The sequence below is a fragment of the Danio rerio genome, chromosome 5 (genome assembly GCF_049306965.1).
Source record: "Danio rerio strain Tuebingen ecotype United States chromosome 5, GRCz12tu, whole genome shotgun sequence".
NCBI lineage: Eukaryota > Metazoa > Chordata > Actinopteri > Cypriniformes > Danionidae > Danio > Danio rerio.
This window is the reverse complement of record NC_133180.1, coordinates 61,583,222-61,606,759: the sequence shown is the minus strand read 5'-3', so window position 1 is coordinate 61,606,759 and position 23,538 is coordinate 61,583,222. Positions and strand designations below refer to the sequence as shown.

Here is a 23,538-nt window from a genome sequence, read left to right as displayed (position 1 = left end):
TTCCATTTTTGCTCTATTTTCCAAAATTTGGATTAATGTAAAGGGCCCACTTGTTTGTAATTGCAAGAATATTAAATATTTAAAATCATGTTTTTTGTAATTTTTTTGTATGTGTGTTTATTGGTTTCTTTCTTTCTTTATTTAGTTATTTATTTTGTATTGTTATTATTATTATTTACCTTCTATAAGCATGGTAATATATTGTTTGCTCTATTGTTTAAAGCATTATATATATAAAAGTACATATCAAAATTATTTTATAAGGGGAAAACTGCACACGTTGTGTATCAACTAAACTAAACAAATTACATAATGATCACAAAATGTATGGAGAAGAAAAGTATTTAACCTGACAGACTTTCACTTCTAGAATCTGTCATAGTTGATGGTCTTTACAACTCATTAATAATAAAGCAAGCAAACATTTATATTAAAACGTGAAAGATTTACTTATAAAATATAGAAATATACAAAATTGTAAAAGCCTACGAATAATACTGTGCACATTATTTATGGCCCTAAATACAGAAGAAAAAACATCTATAACCAGCTTAAATTTGCTTGTTGCAGGTTTTACATTGTATTCCAGCATGACCATTTAAGAAATGGGCCAAAACCCCTCTAAACGAGCTAAAAATACAGTATAAATCATATTAGGTTTAGTTAAAGCTGTTCTTTTTTTCTTGTTTGTTTGTTTTTCATGCAAGTGGATAATCTGGTTCTGTTTCTATTATTCATACATTAATTTTTTGGCTTAGTCCCTTTATTAATCTAGGGTCGCCACAGCAGAATGAACCCCCAACTTATCAGGCATTTGTTTCACACAGCAGATGCCCTTCAAGCAGCAACCTAGTATTGGGAAATGTTTCTATATCCATTTATTATTTTTATATTCTCCTAACAATTTATTAAATGCAGATTGCTCCAGAAGTCAGATTATAGATGGCCTAAAGTTTTTTTAAGAGATTATCGGCCAAATATAAGCCTTTTTTTAATATAGCATGTTAAAATATATGGCAAGGATTTTATTATACGAGCGTTCTCATTCTTTCTAGTATGATAATTTCCCGTGTGGAAAAAAAAGGCATGAAGAATAAGCCTCATTTGTCAACATGTATTTATAGTTTTGTTTCGTGTATTCTTTGTGCAAACACAATATCGTACAAACTAGTACAGTAACTCACAACTCAAATATAAATTGAATTAATACAAAAGTTTGGTTCCTTGCTTGAAGAAAAAGTTTATGTCAGTATCAAGATGGTCTATTTTTAAAGTCATTGTTGATATTTAAACCCCTGAAGAAAACGTATGTAAACAATTGACTTATCTCCATCCACTGACCATATGAAATCCATTTTAAAAGGTAGACTTTGTCTTATAGTTCAAGTCATGTTACATTTCAAATAAAGGGTTTGTCTCTGCAATTTTGAGTTTCCCTTTTGAAGGCAAACACTCTGAGATTTGGTGGAACTTATAAATAGCTCACTCGTACACTGTAAAACCCAACAGTCAACTTTATCAATTGAAATGAATGTAGTTAAATCAAAATTGACTGAAAGTTAATTCATATGAAGAGTTTTGAACTCAATGTTAAATGAGTTCATTACCTCATTACTTCAACTTAAATGAAGTAAGTTCAAAATACAAATACATTAGTTTGTTTTAACCCAAATGGTTTGTAGCAATCGGTTTTCTCAAACAGTTTGAGTTGCCTTAACTTATTAAGTTTTACAGTACTCAATTGAGTTCTCTTCATTTATTGGGTTTTACTGTGTTCAAATTGCTTCATTTACTTAAATAGATTAAGTTCACAGTACTCATTAGGATTCGTTTTTGAGCTTAAATGGTTTGTTGCAATCGGTTTCCTCAAATGATTTGAGTTATCTTAACTTTTTGTGTTTTACAGTGTATGCACTCTTAAAAATAAAGATTATTTATTGGCATTGATGGTTCCATTAAGAATTTTTAAAGGATAGTTCAACCAAAACTGAAAGTTCTGTCATTATTTACTCATCATGGATTTGTTCCAAACCTGTTTTGAATATGCTGAAGAATTTTTAAAAACTGTATCCATTAACTTCCGTATTATTTGCTATTGCAAGACAATTGTTACAGCTTTTCAGCTTTATTCAAAATATTAAATAAAAACAACCCATAAAGGTCTAGAACCACTTGAGGGGAGTAAATAATGTATAAACCTTCAGTTTTGGGTGAAATAACATCAATTGAACATTTACTTTCCACAGAGATTCAGTACAGTTGAAAAAGCTTATTAATTGTTTTGTTTAATCACACTATTCCTATTGCTGCACAGCACCTCTTTTTGGAACCTTTATTTTTAAGAGTGTGGAGAGCAAAGAAAACTTTTGGTGTGAGATGATTTCAAGTGTCATTATGGCAAAGCCTTAAAAGGCAAAGAGGTCAGGTTATGATACACATGTGAACAGACACACCAGGTGTTGTAAATATAAACATTCTGTTTCAGCTTTTTTTAAACTGTCGTTGTCTATAGCACAGCTATAAGGTCTGCAGACCCACATTTGACATTCCACTTTCAAAATACACAATTGTCGCTTAAATATATATATAAATAAATAAATAAATAGTAACCAAATGAACGAATAAATAGACAGTTATATCAATAAATTACCTAGATAGAAATACCATTGTTATAAAAAAATCACAGATGAATAGTACATATCCACATGTTTTTGTCCTGAATAAGTCTGCCTTTTTGCTACCAGACGGTCCCCTCGTTCATCTCTGAGGACAGTTGATTGCTGTATCCGTTGGCACTGAGCGAGTTCAGGGATGTGAAGGGTGGAGTGGAGTCACACATGTCAGTGGAGATGCTGTGGATGGAGGCTGGTGCGCTGGGCTCTGGACTAGGAGAGTCCCCAGGGTGATGTGATATCATCTCACTAAAGCATTGTGTGTCATTGGAGGGGTGGTGTGCTCCGTGATGGGGGTCCATGTTCCCTAGAGGCGTTCCAGCTGGGCCAGAAGAGGGCATGAATCCTAGATCACCTGGAGTATGGGCTTGGGATGACGGTGGACCCTGAGGGAAGTAGTCATAGTTTGACCCCGGGCCATAGTATTCACTTTGATAGTCTGTATAGGATAGAAAGTGGTCATCAAATAGTCATTAAATAGGATAAGACTTCCCTATATCCTCCCACATAATTTATAAATTGTCAGTATGATTGTCTTGAATTTGTTGAGCAGAATGGATGAAAAGTAAATACTAAACATCACTATAGGCCTGCTTAACAGAGCTTTAGTTATTTTGTACATTAGAATGTTTTCTGCTTACATTTGTTTTATTTCTGAGCAAAAGTCACCAACTAACATAACATTGAGTAACAGTATAACAAAAACTAAATATTTAAAGTATTAAGAACAAGAAACACAAGGGCATATTAAAAGTCTTTATTTAGGAACCACTATGCACTGTAAAAAATGTCCAGATTTTCTCAACATGTTTCTGTAATTTTTACTATATTCATTTATACTATATTTTTACTGTAATTACTTATAAAATGAGCTAAAACAACAGAATTCCTGATTTTATATTTGCTAAAATGTTGTTTTGTTCGTTCATTTTCCTTTAGCTTAGTCTCTGATTTATCAGAGTGACCACAGAGGAATGAACCGCCAACTATTCCGGTTTTATGCAGCAGATGCCCTGCAGCCGCAACCGTTGGGAAATTGTGTTGTTCAATCCACCTAATTTTGTCAAAACTAATAAGCTAACTAAATTCCTTTATGTTGTGCCAATACAAATGAATTGTGTTGAAACCAGCATTTTTACAGTAGGCTAATAATAGCAATATTATTAATGTTGTATTACAATGTAATGTTTATGTGTTTTGTGTAGTACATATAAGCTTGCATTCATACATTTATTTATATAGATTGAAATAAATTGTAGATTTTGTTAAGCATGAAGCATTGATGCTTGTTTACTTTTTATGCTGCTATAACGGTTTCCACCAATGTACTGTCTGTTACGTACTTGTTTCTAATTAATATTCATGAATATAAACTGACCGCCATAAAAAGAGAAATGTCCGTTGGCCATGAGCTCTCCTGGTTCCATTCGGTCGCCCAGTGCTCTCATTCTCCTCGGGCTGCGGAAGAACATGTGTCTCCTGGCGCCCAGTGCGCTCAGCTGCTTCATGCGCCTCTCTTTAGAGCGCCGATTCTGAAACCACACCTGCACGACACACCAAACGCACAAAAGAAAATGGGACATTAATTTTCATATTAATAAACCACTGAAGTATTATTGCAAGCAGCTAACGTTGTCGATTCACCATGTATTGATGCTCCAGCGATGCTCATGTTTAATAGTCCTTAAAACCTATTTTGCCAATACTATTCACTAAATATTTTTTTTATTTTATTTACCCCTATTATAATAGTGAACTAGAACTAGAGTCTTAAATGTAGCCAAATGTCGTTATAGTGCATATATTTCCACTTTCAGAAATATTTTTAATTCATCATAAAACATTATTATAACTTACTTATGCTTCTTTTTTACTTAAATTGTTCACAAGCCACTAAAATCTGACTGGATAATAATAAATAAATAAAAATCACGTGACCACACAAGAGATAACATTATGAATTAAGGCGTTTGGAAATCAAGTTAAGGTAGGCTAATTTATTGAAACCATGGTCTACTTGAAGGCTGTTTATTCAACGCATTTTACTTCAATAGATTAAAAGAATATATAACGCTATACGATAATATTAATTCATGGTTTATTCGTGATATAACGTTGTGCGTAACGATGCGCGTTTATTTAAATGAACGCATTTTATATTTTATTTACATCGACAATAATTTTAGTGTCTAATTCAAGTTACATAGATCGTTTTAGCAAGTATTCAGTCTCACAACGTGCGTCTATGATTTTTTTTTACATTGCTTTTTTTGTTTTTAATAAACCCACTTGCCTGAATTACGCGCATATTGAGGCCGGTCTCCTGCGCCAGCTGCTCTCGTATGTGTCTGGTGGGTTTGGGGGTGGCGGCGAAAGCAGCTTTCAGTGTCTCCAGCTGCTTGGCTTTGATTGTAGTTCGAGGCCCGCGACGTTTGCCACCCAGATTCTGTTCGTCATTTTCATTGTTGCAGGTCTCCTTGTCTGACATGGGTCCACTCTCAGAGTCTTTGTAATCATCCTGTGGGTCTTGAGACTCTGGAGATAAGCTCGGGTCACTGCAGGTGGTAACTGTAAAAAAGCACATTTAGAAGCTGTTATGTAGGCCACTTAAATATCATGCGTAAATTATCATGTAGGCCTATTGTCTATCGAAATGCAATGCCATTCTACACAGACAACGCATTTTGTATCACTAATACATTTTAATAAATAGTGTCATATATTTTCATAAAGACCCGCCAATTGCCTGCAGTTAACGAACACGGAGATGGGAAAAACTAATACTCTTGATTGTATCCTCATGTGTCTAATGTAAATATTTTATCTCATGTAGGCCCACAAGGCCCAAAATCACCGACTTACTTGACAGAAGGTTTGTGTCTTTTCCATTGCTGTTATTCAAGTAATCCTCCTTGCAGACAAATTTATATTCATCTAGGATGTACAGTTCTTCGCCGGTGGAAAGCTGTTTATTGCACATAATGCAGGTGAAACAGTTCAAGTGAAAGACTTTGCTTCGCGCTTTCCGAACGAGATCACTGGGCGAGATTCCCTGCGCGCAGCCTCCACATTTAGTGCCATAACGTCTGACATGAAAAAACAACAACAAAAACATAATTGTAGTCATTGAGATAATATTGTAGTCATAGAACGTGAAAGGGAATATCAAACATGCCAGAGAACACAAACCAAAGGGTTACGGAAATTTAAACAAGAACAATTTAACAGCATTTTTTTTTTCATGAAAAACGTTTTACCACGTCCGTTTCTACTTAAAAAATAGCTCAATTGATTCCTAATGTCAAAATGCCTGCATTATATGCATATCAAAATGTTTGTAATTGTCAGACCCAATGGTGACTGTATTATTGCAGTCAATTTTGAGACTTGCTGCACATGTCTATGTCATTAAATGTTAGAATATTACACAAGGCAATTCGAGCTATTAAAATCTTTATAATACTGTTAAATATTGTGATAATGACACTGGAGTAAAAATGAAAGTCTTATTAGAGCTATAAACCAAACTCAAGCTCTCCAGGTATTATGATAAATATAACATAAATGTTACACGAAGAACCTTTAACATCCCAATGGAGATTTCATTTAAATAATGTGCTTCAAATTAGGGAAAAGAGTTATTTTAAGAACTGTTAAAAAATGTTAAAACACCAAAAATGGTTCTTTATGGCATAAATGTAAAACCCTGCTTTTGGAACATTTGTTTAAAACACAAAACACCTAGAATTACAATAAACATGAATTAAATACACTCCAACGAATAAAGCTAACGATTGTTTAAAAACTGTTTAGAAACCTGTTTAGAATAATAAATGTGTTGGTTCGTCTAGAAATTTTTATTAATGTTCGCATTTTTAAAATACAATGTCATGTTAAATATAACGAATTCTAACTTGCTATTTAACAATACATATCCTAGGTTTTTTTTTAAACATACATTATTTTACAAATAATAATCGTTAAAACATTTGAGGTAATTTATTTACCATACTTTACAGCCTTTTCAAAGATAGCATTTTATAATAATGATCAAAATAAACATATTATCCACCTTTAAAGAAGCACGAAGAACTACACAGAATTACTTTAAATTTATATGGCTGTTTTTAGGCTATGTCGCGAGTGACTTTGACAGAATGTATTAACAGAATATCCCTTTCCAAACTTCGCAAGCGACAATATACATTCTTTTGTCCTCGCGCGTGCATGTAAATGCAGTTCACCAAAATGGTTATCAAATGCGTGCTGGATGTCTGTGACTTTGCACTTGAGCTCATTCATTATTCAAATCCACTTATCGCATCTTTGCTCGAGCTTTTGCAAACAAACGCGTGTGCTGCGAAAAAGATTGAGGCGAGGCAGGGCACACATCCTTCAGGTGTAAATCTCGTCCCCTGCCTGTCTGACACTCATACCTTGTAAACAAAGAAAACTGTTTTAGGCTGTCACGTAACAAGTTGCCAAGCATTTGGGGTTTAGTTAATGCAATGCGTATTTCAGGTTTGTAGAATTTATATTATTGCATTTATTATATCATGCTATATTATTGCTGTTTAATTTTTTATATTACAAATATGTCATTATTATGTTATGATATTGTAATATTTTATTAATGTTAGTTTATGGGGTAAAATCTTTGTCAATTCTAGTTTAGTCCTAGTTTTGGTGTTTTAACAGAGAAAGGACAATAGAGGAGCAGTGCATGAGCTGAAATGTCCCTTAATGCTTAATTTAATTGAAATGCTCACCTGAAAAAGTCGTTTTTGCAGTATAACCTTCCTTCTCTAGAAAAACATCTATCAGTTAAACTGCATTTACAGTCACAGCATTGCACGCATTTTGCATGCCAGGCTCTGTCCAAGACGCTCAGCAGAAATCTGTCTAGAATAGGCCTCTCGCATCCAGCACAGTGGACCATGTTTTGAGACTCCAGTCCTTGGTGAGAAGCAAAAATCGGATGACTTGTGCCAAAAGTTGGAGAACACTATGTGGTCCTTGATCCAAGTAAACAAAAAGTCATCAAAAAGGCAGGCATTGAATATAATACAGCATTCCAAATTTAGTTTGAAGATGACAGCACTCAAACGGACAAGTGTCGGCTCCTGATTAGACGATTAAACATAAGCTGATCGCTTATCATTAAGATGGATAAAAAAACTATTTAGTATAGGTCTTATTTCAATCTCGCCTGGAATGATTAATTATTATATATTTTGTATTTATACAGCGCGCGCGGGATGTCCAATACTCGAAACGCTTGAACATAAACGCCTTTCTTATTATAAAATATATAACAAATCAATAAACTCAAAGCGTATCACATAGATCCCATGTCAATTGTGCGTAATGTCCAGTGGTACCTCGCTCTGCTTCTGTCGCTGGCATGCGCTTGGATGCTGCCGATAGACCTTATTCCATGACAAGTGACGTCATTTTGGAACAGAACCAATCAGATCGGAGTAATTTAGGTGAAAACACTTTTCAATGCAATTTCTGCTGCCTATAGTCCATTCGGAAGCAACACTGAGTAGTCTCAAAACAATCGCAAATGGTGACTAATTACAAAGATTATATTCCAGTGGAAGAATAAAACATTGTATATTGTATAATGTTTCTAATTTTCTTTTTTTAATAATACATTTGTCTAATAAATAGCTGATATACATTACTAATTAGAAGTTAAAAAATCAATATAATGCGCTTTCCAAATAAATGTTTTCGTGTAAAGAAAAATAAAATGGACATTAGGCAATTGACTGATTGAAGCTTATCAACTTTAGCATATTCTTTCCAAGGCCATTTGAAAAAAATAAACTGTAATAAGCCTATATATATATATATATATATATATATATATATATATATATATATATATATATATATATATTCATAAATATATGCTATATACTAAAATAATTGAGAATATGGAAATGCTTTTTCAAATTTCTGTTTTAGTATTGCCTGAAATAATCAAATGTTCAGGATGTTATAAAACAAAAATAAATTAAATATATAGACCTAATTCAACTTACAAAATAAAGTCTATACACTTTAAAATATTTGACAATTTGTTTACAGTAAATTACTGGCTAATAATTGCATTACTTTCACTGTAAGGTACTGTATACAAATTCACAGTAAATTACTGTGAGGTAGTTAATAATAACACTAATTCTGTATATATTTTTAATATAAAAAAGTGCCTGTATTAGCATAAAAGTTCATGTGTAATAATTTCTATGTAAGTGTTGGAATTCATATCACTAACATGCAAAAGTTATATACCTTTTTTTTTTTTTTTTACAGTAATTTGCTGTAATCATGATGGCTGCCTTTGTTTCACAACAAAATTCTGAGTACAAAAATATTAGGCTAAATCTTTATAATTTAGTTCCCCCGGGTCCCAAGTCCCCTTAACCAAGTAAATAACTAAATTAAGGCCTTGATTTTGAAATATTTTACAGCCATATATGATCCAGAATTTAACCACAATTTAAATAAATAAATAAATAAATAAATAATTAAATAAATAAATAAATAAATAAATAAATAAATAAATAAATAAATAAATAAAAAAATAAAAAAATAAATAAATAACGACCTCGACGGCCATGTGGGAAAAGAAGGACATGGCCGTTTCCAGCTCAGATGAATGTTCCTCTGCGATTGTTCTTTAGTACGGGTGAGAGGGCAAGGATCACTAATGATTATAATATAAAGTCTCCGGCTGCGGGGAGATTTTTATCAGCGCGCAGGGAGCCGTCGGAGGAGCTGCTCAGAGAGATACTGCGAACAAGCGTCAAGCCTGTATGCCGAAGATATCATTAGCTGTGGGATTTGATTCTCTACAATGCAATCAGAGAAGGCCTTCTTAAGACTTTATTGTTTAATCAAGTCCTATTTGCGTGGCGTGAGAGACATCTAAAGTTTGAAACAAAATTATTCAAGTGACACATAAATAAGCCAAAGCTGTCAAAACAATGGCGTATAAAACCAAAAAACAAAGGTTCCAAACAGTGTTTGTGCTTTGCTATTGTTTTTGGAAAAACCTAGTGCTGATAATAACTAATTCCCTTTTGCTTTGTTAATGGGTGATAAAATGGTTGGACATTTAGGTTTGTTTCCGATAGTTTGTTTGTTGGAACGTAAAATATTTTCATTAAAAAAAAAAAAAAAAAAAAAAAACGTTGTTTATAGCTAGAAAATAAATAAATAATAAATGGTTTCTTTAGGAAATTAATATTAATATATTTTCCAAAAATTTATCATCGAGAACAGTGAAATCAACACAGGAAGCACTGAGATATTTTGTAATTTATTTTATGAAGTTAGATCTGTTTAAAGCACATTTTCCGTTTCAGTTTTAATATTTTTAATAATAATATTATTAATAATTAAATAAAAATAATAATAACAGCAACAACAACAACAATAATAATAATAACAACAACAATATAATAATAACAGTAAAATAATAGTAATAATAATAATAATAGTAATATAATAATAACAGCAACAATAACAACAATAATACTACTACTAATAATAGCAATATGATATTAATAATATTAACAACAACAACAACAACAACAACAACAACAACAACAACAATGATAATAATAACAATGCTAATATTAATAATAACAATAATAATAATAATAATAATAATAACAATAATAATAATATTAATAAAGGGACTAAGACGAAAAGAAAATTAATGAATGAATGAATAATAATTAAATATGAATGAATGAATGAATAATAATAAAACCAACAATACTAATAATAACAACAATAGTAATAATAATAATATATATATAATAATATTTTTAATAATAATACCGATAATAATAATAATAATAATGATAATAGTTATAATAATTATAATAATAATATTGATAATATTAATGATGATGCTGATAATAATAATAATAATAATAATAATAATAATTTTAACAACAACAACAACAACAACAACAGTAATTGTATGTATTTTTAAAATGAGTATTCATTATGAAAATGTTTTGGAGTACTGCAGAAAATTTAACTTTTTAGAACAGCCAATGAAGTATATACTTCAAATTATGTCAAAGCAGACATGGCTTTATTCACAGCAGAAAAGTGATACATCACCAGTGTCCAAGTTGTACTTTTTATGTATTGAATATACGTCAAGAAAAATATAGACAACATTCAAGAGAGGATTGGGATCAGTCAACCTGAGTAAAAAAATACATCTGATAGTAAAGTTTTGTCTTTAGTGCTTAATGGATGTAAAGACAGGATGAGTTACAGAGCAACCTTCAAAACAAGCAAACCACCTTGTTTATTGTTTGCCGGTTTTTTTTAGCTCAGTTTTAATAATTTGTATTAGTAAGATTTCTTTGCATTAATGATGTTTGTCTGCAGTAAATGTGACCTGCTGCATTCAGCCTCTGTTGCTGTTAGATATGAGGCTGAGCTCCCACTGTTTGTTTTGGATTGCACTTCATCTCATTAGCACGAGTTAATTACTGTTAATTGAGTTCAACAAGATGAGATGGCAACCCAGAGGGACCACTCATTCACATAATTTGGGGAAAACATAATTGATTATGATTTTCCAAATGAAACCACTTAGCGCTTTAGCCACAAGCAGGTGGTTGTTTTCAAACTGCTCATGTTTTTACAGTTTAGTTCTGGGGAGTTGTAAATGAGGTGAACTTATTTATAATGCTTCAAAACGTTAATACAATGAAAATGTCATGATCAAGAATATCCATAACAGTAATTATGCTCAGTTTCTTGCACAGATTCATCATTTTGTTTCAAAAGACCTCATAAGAATTAGTCGGGTTTGTCTGCACTGTTAACAATTTCCTGTATCTTACAGTATTTCCTGCATCTAAAGTATCAGCAGTTCACCAGTAACTTACTGTAAATCAATTACAGCAAAAATACATATACACGGCACCATTTATCTATATAAATATTTACAGTATTTTGTATCTTTAATATAATAATATAGTAATATACAGTAATTTTTGCATTGCAACTTTAAAATACAGTAACATACTGCATAACTGTCCTACAGTAAGTCTATCCACTTTGCAGTTACACAGCATTAATGAGCTTTTTCAATGTGAATTAGGCTCTTGTGGTGTGGTCCATCCACCTCTGCTTCATTTAGTTTATTTGACATGCTAGACGCAAAGGTATAAACGTAAACAATATGGAAAGACTTCACTCTAATCCATATTGACTGTCTCTCATTCAGCCTGCCAATTGATATCATGGATTTGTCTCACTCAATGACATCCGGCCCACACCAGTGACATTTCCTGTGAGTAAGGTTCAATCATGCCAGAAATGTAGAAAAAAAAAATGGCATCAGCCCAAATATAAAAGTCTGAAAGTGAAACCCAAAGTGAAGTCATTTTTGAAAACTAGAAGTTTGCTTTGCTGACAAGTTTGCTTTTATGACAACTCTAGAAAACTCTATGGCGGACAGCTGCTTCTCACTTAGGGCTGTCTATGCCAAAGAGAGCGAGATATTTACTAATAGGCAGTACCTTCCCTCTGATGACATGTACAAAGGGAGCATATTAATCGAAAACTTTCTGCAGACTGTTTTTATCAAGTGTGATTTTAAAAATTGATTGTTACTATTAGAGTCTGGCTATATATTCACACATGCATGTCACACAACTGTGTTTAAACCACATATAAAGGTGATTTTTGCATATATTTATCAATGATTTTTCAAAATACAAAACTGCATAGCTTTGTGTAAAAAGTGTTTGCCCCCTTAACCTAACAACTGGTTGGGCCACACAAAACTGCAATTAAGCATTTTCAATAATTTGCAATGAGGCTGTTACAGTGCTGTGGAGGATTTTTGTGCTTTTTGCACAGCTCATCTTTGCAGATTTGTTGTAATTTAGCCACATTTAAGAGTTTTCGAGCATCAACTACCTTTTTAAGGTCCACAGTAAATGGATTTAGGTCAGTACTTTGCACTTCCAAAGTCTTATTTCTTTAGCCATTCAGAAGTGGATTTCAGCTTGAGATTACTCACAAATGGCCAGAAATTATTCTTCAGGATATGTGGTAGAGCGCAAAATTCATGGTTCCATTTATCATTTATCATTAGTTAAAATGAATTATTAAAATGAATAATTAAAATGTCTGCATGAACACTTTTCAAATGCAGGACTTTTGCCAGCTCAAATGCTAACAATTTTGTTTACAATACCTATAGTTTTAGGTTTTACCAGTTGTTTTGTATTATATAACTTAATAGTTAATGTTTATGAGTTTCTTTAAACGGGTCTTGCGTCCTCAGGACTCTGAATCCATTGATCCAAGTTCAAAAATCTCGGTGGAACCTTTGGCAGGCGACGCAGTGGCGAAGTAGGTAGTGGTGTTGCCTCACAGCAAGAAGGTTGCTGGTTCGAACCTCGGTTCGGCTCAGTTGGCATTTCTGTGTAGAGTTTGCATGCTCTCCCTGCGTTCCCGTGGGTTGCTCCGGTTTCCCCAAAGTCCAAAGACATGCGGTACAGGTGATTTTTTTAGGCGTGTATGAACCGAGAGGTGGGTTGCGGCTGGAAGGGCATCCGCTTCGTAAAAACGTGCTGGATAAGTTGGCCATTCATTCCGCTGTGGCGACCCCAGATTAATAAAGGGACTAAGCCGAAAAGAAAATGAATGAACGAGTTTATTTTAACTTTTAAATGATAATTCATGTTTTAATATGGAAATTATTCATTAAATCACTTCGTCGTTACAGTATTATTTATTTTCATAGATATTGGAATGAAGGAGTTGTCCAACTTTTCTGTACCTTTTTATGAGAACAATTGTGTACCTTTCAGTTGTACCATAAAAGGTACAGAACAGTATCATGAGAGGTCTTTTCTGTACCATTTAAGGTACACCTTTTAAAAGGTACAAAACTGTTCCTTAGGGACCGCTGCATACCTTTTTGTTTCTGAGAGTGTCTTTGAAAAAATGAAGACTCCTTAATTTAACTGATCTAAATTTACTGATAATTTACTCTACAACTTTAACTGATTTAAATAAATTTGTGTAAACAGGTTGTTTACCTGTTTGTGATCAATAATTTAGTTTGACCTTAAATGTATGTACTATGTAGAAGACCATTATAACCATGTGAGATTATTGATTTTTATTATCATGTAGGTGTTAATTTATTTGAATTATTTTTACATTTGGTATTGTCTTGTTGCACATGTATTACAAAATTGTAAATGGTGTTTTTAATATAATTTTTATTCTGTTAAATGTACACTGTAAACTGCATTAAGTTAAGGTTACTCAAACCATTTGAGGAAACTTATTGCAACAAACTATTTAAGTTCAAAAACTAATCCTATGAGTACCATAAACTTAATCCACTTGAGTAAATGAAGCAATTTGAGCACAATAAAAGCCAATAAATAAAGAGAACTCAAACCAACTGCAAAAACCAATAAGTTAAAGGCAACTTAAACTGTTTGAGGAAACCGAATGCTAACCATTTGAGTTAAAAACTAATCTATATGAGTACTGTGAACTTACTTAATTTAAGTTGAAGTAATGAGGTATTTAATTAACTCATTACCTTTAACACTGAGTTCAAAACTCTTTTCAAATAAGTAGAATTAACTTCCAGTAAATTTTGAGTTAACTACACTCAATTCATTTGAAAAAATTGACTGTTGGGTTTTACAGTGTGTTTATTTACATTTTTCTCTCTGTTATAATTTTATTTTACTCATTTGTTAATTTATTTCATTGGCAAGGTCATTATGGAAAAATACAACCTTGATTGTACAAAATGTTTTGTTAAAAAAATCCCAAATAAATATTTTTTAAAAATTACATACATATTTATGATTACAATGGTTGAAAAAAATATAGAAATGTTTAGCCATTTTTACAATATTTCGAAATATTTCTTGCAAATTGCATATTTTTATAAGCAAAATCCAACTATGAACTTGTATGTCATGTGATTTGTATATATTGCCAAATTTGTGTCTAAGTTGTTAGAATGACAATTTGAGCACAGAAAAAATGGTGAACTCCATTTGTGGCTGTTCAGAGGAAAACAGACAGTCTTGGCACTCTTTTACCATGCGCCTGAAGGGGGAGAGACAGTGGTCTTCTGGCAGTGAGAGGACCCTGGGGACTCAGTGCCTGGAGCCTGCTGATGATGGAGATTGATGCAGGCAGAGCCACAGACGCCCCAGACGTTCAGCAAAATTAAAAGGCTATTTTGTCAAGTTGTAAAAGAACAGAATGGAGCAGAGGGTGATGGGCTTCCCCTCCTCCTTTCTTCTGTGTGTCTCTTTAGTGTCATCAGGCCCTCGGGGACTAAAACCGTTACATGCCTTTTACTCTCTCTTTCGCTTTCTTTTTCTGTGCCTGTAGGTCTGTCTCAGTCTTTCTTGTAAAAGCATACAGACAAGAACACAAACATAAAAATTCAGACAAAACAATGAACAGGTTTTGGATTAAATGTATTATAATAATAATAATTAAAAAAAAGAATTTAATTTTACTAAATTTACAACTACTAAATTAATAATGATTATTACACAGCTAATTTTTATTTTATCGAGCTAAAAGTCTAAGTCATCGGTTTGTTAAAGGGGTAAATGCAGAAGTATGCAAAAGGACTTTTAATTTGTCAGTAACCTGGGTCAAGTGCTTCTGGTGAACTGTATGCAGTTACAAAATCATCAGGTTTAATTTATTTATTCACATTTATTTTACTTCAGTATTTTCAATAGAGTTTCTACACAGATGCTGACATCCGCATGCGTCCAATAGGCTATTTATCTTGTTTTACACTTGAAAAACGAAATGAACGCTCAAGTTATTTAACTGATTGTATTTTAATCACATTACAACATCGATGCTGTAAAAAGAACCTTATAAAATTGAAAAAAGTCACATTATCCTTTCAATGGAAGTTTATCGGTATGGGAAGAAACACTAGCTGTGCATACCCTATAGCAGCAGTTGTATTTTTAAAGTGTAACCAAATCTTCTGATGTAAATGTGGCTTCAACATGCAAAATGCATTTCAGATACTCAATAATATAGTAACATTTTTCTTTTGTTCATCATTAGGACTGTTTTACGGGTATACTAATTTGTCAGACATGAACCATAAGTCTGAAGCTTCAGATATAGAATACTACAACTTTCACAATTCTCCTTATTAGGGCTGTGATGTGTTGTTGGGGATGCACAATTCACCGCACAACATGGAATATCTCAGAATTTGTCAATAGCTATGTTTCCATCTAAAAATGCGAATTAACTTTATGCTTAAAACTTAAAAAGACATAAAAGACGTTCCAATAAAGTAGCGTTTCCATCCAACAAGTCAAAGCAAACAAAATAATCACTTTCTGATTGGCTGGTGCCAAATATCAACAGTAAAAACTAAGCTTGCTACAGTATGAGAAGCTGCATGAATCTATTCTTCATTTAATAAATGACTTGCGCCTCAGATGCTCTTGATTCTGGAGGTCATTAATAATATAATAACACTATTACTGAGATGCACTGTAAACGATTTCTTGTTAAATTAACAGTAAGTTACTGGCAACAATTATCCAGTAGCTGCTGTATTTCATAAAACAGTAACATTACTGTAATACTAATTACATTAGTATTACATTTACTGTAAAATTTAATACATCATTTTACTGTTGTTGATTTTTACTGTAACACTAATTACAGTAGTGGTGCACATACTGCAAAACTGAAAACAGTATTTTATTGTACATTTTTACCATGAAGAACTACGGTATTTTAACGTTACTTTCATTACTACTGTATAGTATTTTACAGTTATTAAATGTTGTTTTATTTTATTTAATAGTGCTACTTTATAATGGGTAAAAAATTTTCAAAAATTGCACAAGTGTTATTTTAACTGTTCAAGACGTACAAGAAATAAAGAAACTGAAACTTTAACTTCACAATAAAGGTTTATTGTGTAAACCATGCTAAAACAGTAGCAATAATTCAATATAACAGAGCAACAGAACACTAATAAACAATTGATCATTAAAGCCAGTCAACAATTAATGCATCAAAAATTATTACAATTTTAAAAACAGGTGAAAATACTGCTACAAGACAGGAAATGATGAAGGCCAAATGATGTGGAAAGGGACAGTGAAAAAGGGCAGCAGCATGATGATGATCCTGCAAAAATGACAAGCAAAATCAATCACTGAAGTAAAAACTAATCATCCCTCAAACCATTTAATTAATTCAGAAACGAAACACTGCACTGCTGTTTATATATATATATATATATATATATATATACATATATATATATATATATATATATATATAAAACAGTTTTTTAATTGTTTTTGTTGGTGAAATACAGTTTGTTGTCAATTCACAATTACACTAACGTTAATGGGGAAAAGATCAGCGGGCATTGTTCTTGAAGATCGTTAGTCAGGTGTCCACACAGGTGTGTAAAAAATAAAGTCTCATCCTAACTTAATGTCTGACTCTGTATAGCTCGAATATCTGATTCCACACTACTAGTGCTTCCACGGATTTAAGAGGGGTAAACACAGTTCATTCTCACTTTAAGAGGCTACATATTTAAAATTAAATAAATAAAATAATCTAATTTAACGTGACTAATGTTAATAAAATACTTTTAGGCTTTTAACACGTATAAATCCACTTCTAACTTACAGACAATATTGCGTTAGAGAACATGAAAGCTGTGGGTGATTTTTTTTTTTAAAATGCTAATGATAAGTTACTGATATTTGGTTTGCATAAAACAAAGTAATCACTAAGCATTCATTTTTGGCAAAATCTGCAGAGAGGCTCAGCGACATAAGGAAATGTGTTAAAGTTGAATAGAGAACAGAGAACTAAAGAGCAGTCTAGCCTACTTCATGAAATGTTTGTGGTAATATTCTGCTGTAATTCGAATGACTGTATTTCAATATGCAGCAGTGATGGCATGTCAGCGAGACAAATATACATTTTATCGAGTTATTTCATACAATTTCTTTTATTTATTTTTTATACGAACACCTCTCCAGTGACATTTCCTCAAACTAAATCATCATAACGTTACTGTGCACAGCATCAGTAAAACGTTGAGAATAATTTAAATACTTAATTTTTTAAAACAGTCACTGCTGACTACAAACTAACATTAAAGCTTAGCTTACAGAAATCCTGTATGCATGACAATATAAAGATTTATTACTCACTGATGTCGAAGCACTTCCAGGTCATCAGAGATGTAGACAGGACAGAATATGTGCTATCAAATGAGCTCTGGTGCAGCCTTTGTTGGACATCCAGGTAGTATGTTCACCCACACTGTAAGAAACAAAAACAGAAACAATTTATTAAAATGTGAGGGATAGTAAACATGTTTGGTCTACAGAGAGAAGAAAATGTTTACTTTAAGCATTGATCCTAATGAATCTATTTCTAAACTACATTTAACCTTATCACGGAAACAGCATTTTTGAGCTTTTAGACCAGGGGCGCTCAACCTTGTTTGCTTTAAATTAGAATTAAAACAATAAATCTCTATGTCAAATAAAATACTTCAGATCTAAATAAAGCAGGTGTTTTTACCTAAAGGTTCCTTCCCTCCAGTTAGTTTGGCTGCAGATCCCTCCACATCTGTGCTTTATTCGGTTCTTGTCTTAAGAGTAACTGGTGTCGCATTCCAGGTCCATCACAATCTGAGCTAGAAGGACAATATGACAAAAGACAAGACACATATAAATAAAAGTCTCAGAATAAAATATTTAAAAGGAATAGTTTACTATTTTGCCACTATTTACTCCACGTGTTTTAAACTAGTTTGAATTTCTGTTAAAAACTAAAGCAGATATTTTGAAGAATGTTAGTAACCAGTAACTATTGACATCCATATTTGAACCAAATTTCTTTAAAAAATACGAGTTTGTGTTCAACGGAACAAAATAAATATATAACTATTTTGAAACAAGTGGAGGATGCCAAAGATGCTATTATTTTCATTTTGGGGTGAACTGTCCCTTCAATTCAAGTGTCAAGCAATAGTCATAAAAACTGATGTGTCGCTTGAGGAAAACTAAATCAAGTACCTTCTGTGAACAAGCAGAATCATTATGCCATTGTATTCAGTTATTCTCTTTTACATTTTCCCACTATAAAACGATAGCTTCAACATGCAATCCATGTTAAGACAAAAATGAATAGCATAAAATAACATATTGAACTAAACTTACAGTTTCCAGGCTGTTTGAAAAAAAAAAACACATACGCCCAGTAAAATTGCTAATAAACACAAAGACAACAGTTATAGAAAAATTGTTTGTCTAATATTTACTCAGCACTTGGTAGGCAAATAGCATAGCCGTGGCTGTTTTAACACCAGATTTTTTTATCTTAGGAACTCCTGGAAGAAGCAAAAGAGGTTGTACATGAAACTCCTCACAACAAATCTGTGAACAACTTGACATTTAAAAATCTAATCAAAATGAGGAAGACATCAACATTACCTTGATAAATCAAGTGAGGAGTGATTGGTAGCATCAGTTTTTCAACATCAATTACTGTAGCTGAAAAACATATAAAAATAATAAGAGTAAAATAAGACTTAACATTAATTAATCTAAATCTATGGTACAACCATACCAATCTGTATGGGGTTAAAATACATTTGTACACAAATCATTCCCTGACCCCATCAATTTATCTTAGAATAGGATGGATATATATATATATATATATATATATATATATATATATATATATATATATATATATATATATATATATATATATATAGATAGTGATAATGACTTTGGCTTACATCTGTGTACTCAGAACGTACACTCACCTCAGGTACACCTGGACACCAAAAATTAAATGTACAATTAATAACACACTATACATCAAGCTCATTAACATTATTGAGAAATAGACAATTAATATGTGTTTTATTAATATTAACGTTAGCTTAAAATAATTCAACTGCATTTAATTTTCAGCTCCATTTAATAAAACAGTTAAGACTCATTTCATTATGAGTTTAGTTTAAATAACGTTAACTAACTTACAGTTGAAAAATTTTACCATAATGATAGCTTAGTCAAAATGACTATGTGAAGACCAGAGCTTACCTTAACGGTAAACGTTTAACTTTTCATGGTGACTTCGCCTTCATCTCAGTGTTGTGCTGAAATAGAGAATTCATTAATGCAGTTACAATAAGTTAAAGTTATGTTTTTTCAGGTAACTTAACGTATGGTCAAAAACTCACTCAAGATAAACTCACTGTATCTAATACCTCGCAAACACTACAATGACCGCTTGGCGTCTGTTATTTCTTGTTTAAAATACCATTTGTTAACGGATAGCGTGACATAACATAAGAACCTACAACTAATGTCACTTGGTTAATTCTTTTAAATTACACACACAATACACAGAAATACATACAAAACAATCCTTTAACGGACAGAATTTGACTTAAAACACTTACCGAGGATGAATTCGCTGGATGAAAGACGACAGGTGAATTTCTAATTAGGAAAGCCGTTGCCTGCATGTCGAGTCGTGTCCGTTCGGTTCTATGAATTGGCTCCTTAGTGAACAGTAAAGAATCGAATCCGCCTAAAACCGATTCCTTTTTGTATATGATTCATTACTATTTCGTTATACTGCTTGGCCACACGCATTTATACACTAATTATACACTAATTGCATATTGCTGAATGTGCTTGTGAATACGTGTGATCAAATAATTCCCGAGCAAACGGTTCAATTCGGTTCAATACGATTCAGAGCCGCTCGAGTGCTGAACCGAACCAGTGCAAACGTGATATTGATTACAATATTGTTTTTTATTCACCTTACCAGCGAAATTATTACATATATCTGTCCTTGACAATAACAATAAAGTTTGTTTGAAGTGTTTTGGAATTCATTTCACATCAACAAGCAAATGGTAATGGCGGATGAGAAAGCCCAGCTAATATTATAAATATTGCGTTTAATATGTCACGAAATGAAATTTTAACAGTGTTTCATGCGAGAATGTAGTTCTTACAAACTCAAATCTGTGGTTTATTTATAGATATCATGTGTAAATTTTAAGCGTGCTTTGCCGATAGCGGAGATTCTGACCTCCATGGTGTCCATCATCACTCATGTGTCCGGCGAAACGAGGTTATAATCGGCTAGACATGTGAGACTTGCCCCGGTCTTAGATGGCTCTATAATGAATGCGTTATGAAATTTAGTTTTAACCGTTTTTCATGCGGGAATGTAGTTGTTTTAAACTCAAGTCTGTGGTTTATTTATAGAGATGGTGCGTATTTGAAAATATTGTTTTGAAAATGCGGAGATGTGACCTCCATGGTGATGACGGGTGCCCTAACCTCATGAATCCGTCTAAAGCAGGCTGGTCATTCTGACATTTAAGCTGACTTTGGTTTCATGAATCAATTACTTTTGTTCCAGTTTACATTTTGGTTAAGCACGAAGTTATGTTGATTAAAAATGATTTAATATTTTCATGTTAAGCTTATAAAATTAAGGTGCAGTACACCCAAAAATGGAAAACCAGGGGACAGTTTTATGCACTGAACAGTTTGAAGAAACTGGTTAGTTTATTTTTCTTTACAAAATACTTTGTCAAAAAATAAAATAAACATAATAATAATAATATAAAGTGTGTGTAGAGTTTTTCATGGTCATTTGCAGTACTGTATTTAGATGCACAGTAACTGATTTTTCCCCAAAATTCATTGTAAAATCTGCAGTAGCATACTGTTAATCATGTTCACAGTATGGAAATGTTGAGAATACATTATCATGCTGTGAAAACAGCAATATATACAGTAACACACTGTGCACAGCTTATACAGTAAACAACTGTTGAGAAATGCAGTATAATACCGTGAAAACAACAGAAATCGTTTACAGTGTGGTTAAGGTGTTTTAAAATGACTAAAGCAACATTTCAGATGCTTTACAGTGTGATCAGCCTGCTGGTTTGTCCATTCAAACATACCTTTATCATCACATGACCTTTTTTAATGAGCATACTGGAATTTGTTCGGTAAAAGTGTTTTCATCGCAGTTTATGTGCATCTTTTCTTATCGGATAAAAAGTTTATCCTACTTAGTTAAGCTTATTTTCAAAATTAATGCGTATTGGCTTTTCCATCAACTATTTTTTTCCAGCATATCCAAATGCACATAAAAATAGGTAGAGGGAAATGTAGCTAATGTTTGGTTAATTAAAAAAGTGGTAAAAAAAATTGTATAAATGTGATTATAGTGTTAAACTAGACACAGTGTTTTTAATATATTAGAGAGTTTAGATAACTTCCGTTTAATTTAATTAACACTTTACCAGAGTACAGAAACAAAACAATTAAAACAGGTAAAATATTAATATTTATCATATAAAATTTCTGTTTATGGGCGACGTGGTGGCTCAGTGATTAGCACTGTCACTTTACAGAATGAAGGTCGCTGGCTTGAGTCCCGACTAGGTCAGTTGACATTTCTCTGTAGAGTTTGCATGTTCTCCCCGTGTTGACATGGGTTTCTTCCTGATGCTCCAGTTTTCCCCACAATCAAAGGACATGCACTATAATTGACTTGAACAATCTAAATTGGCCATAGTTTATATGAATAAGTGTCTGTGGATGTTTCCGAGTCCTTAGTTGCAGCTGGAAGGGCATCTACTATGTAAAACATGTGTTGGATAGGTTGGCGGTTCATTTCCAACCTGTGGCAACCTGTGATGAATAAAGGGACTAAGCCAAAGGAAAAATGAATGGATGAATAAATGAATATCTGTTTATTAGTTTAAGGCTGTTAATAAATATGCGACCTTGGACCACAATACCAATCTTAAGTTGTACAGGCATATCAATAGCCAAAATACATTATAGAATTTTATTTTATGCCAAAAGTCTTGGTATCACTTTATTTTGATGGTCCCTTTAACACATTTTCTTGAATTGCATCTACATGCCAAGCAGTCACAATGGATTTTAAGTAGACTGTTAGGTTGGGGTTAGGGTTAGTGTAAGTTGACATGTACTTGCAAACTTGCTTATAGTCAGTTAAATGTCTGTTGAAAGAGCAATATCAGATGAGAAGTAGTTGCAATGCAACTTTTAGTCAACAAAATGTGCAACAGTAGCCATCTTGGTCTTATCAAAGTCATAAGAAAAGTAAAAATCATGTTGCATGAAGATATATTGTAAATTTCCTACTGTTAATATGTCAAAGCTGATTTTTGAAATTAGTAATATTCATTGCTATAGGCACACGTTTTAAAGAGGATTTTCACAGATATTTTTGAATCCTCAGATTCTAGATTTTTAAATAGCTGCATTTATTCCTGTTTAACAATGTAGACATCAATGGAAAGCACATCTATCTTAAATCTTAGTTGATAATATTTACATTTATGACTGGTTTTGTAGTTGTATATATTTGTATGCACACACAATATTTGTTGTTGTTTTTTTACATTAAACAAAACAACTAATTCATTCATTTTCATAATGTATGTTTGGTTATAAATGCACTTGTGCAACATAAGATTGGTATAGTGGTCCAGGATCACATATTTATTAACAACCTTAAACCAAACAGATTAATTAATTTTCCTTTTCTATTTTAGAGGTCGCCACAGTCACAGCGGAATGAACTTCCAACTACTCCAGCATATGTTTTATGCAGCAGATGCCCTTCCAGCTGCAACCCAGTACTGGGAAACACCCATACACACTTATTCACACACACACACACACACACACACACACACACA

General features: G+C 32.5%; 1 protein-coding gene and 1 long non-coding RNA gene across 3 annotated transcripts; both read right to left on the bottom strand.

Moving 5' to 3' along the window:
- Positions 1 to 2,318: 2,318 nt before the first annotated feature.
- lhx1b (LIM homeobox 1b) lies at positions 2,319 to 7,649 on the bottom strand. Its single transcript, NM_131207.1, is given in 5 exon segments — positions 2,319 to 3,111; positions 4,051 to 4,216; positions 4,966 to 5,240; positions 5,535 to 5,758; positions 7,442 to 7,649. Coding segments are annotated over 5 exon segments (1,209 nt in total). The 5' UTR covers positions 7,612 to 7,649; the 3' UTR covers positions 2,319 to 2,737.
- An 8,595-nt stretch (positions 7,650 to 16,244) lies between these two features.
- LOC137495639 (uncharacterized) lies at positions 16,245 to 20,310 on the bottom strand. Of its 2 annotated transcripts, none has more exons than XR_012406383.1 (6): positions 20,227 to 20,310; positions 19,865 to 19,920; positions 19,241 to 19,300; positions 18,327 to 19,016; positions 17,951 to 18,062; positions 16,245 to 16,901 (listed from the first exon to the last, which is right to left on the bottom strand). It is a non-coding gene; the product is annotated as an uncharacterized lncRNA (long non-coding RNA). The 2 variants fall into 2 exon arrangements; XR_012406384.1 differs by having other exon boundaries at positions 18,327 to 18,441; positions 20,227 to 20,308.
- Between the last annotated feature and the right edge of the window lie 3,228 nt (positions 20,311 to 23,538).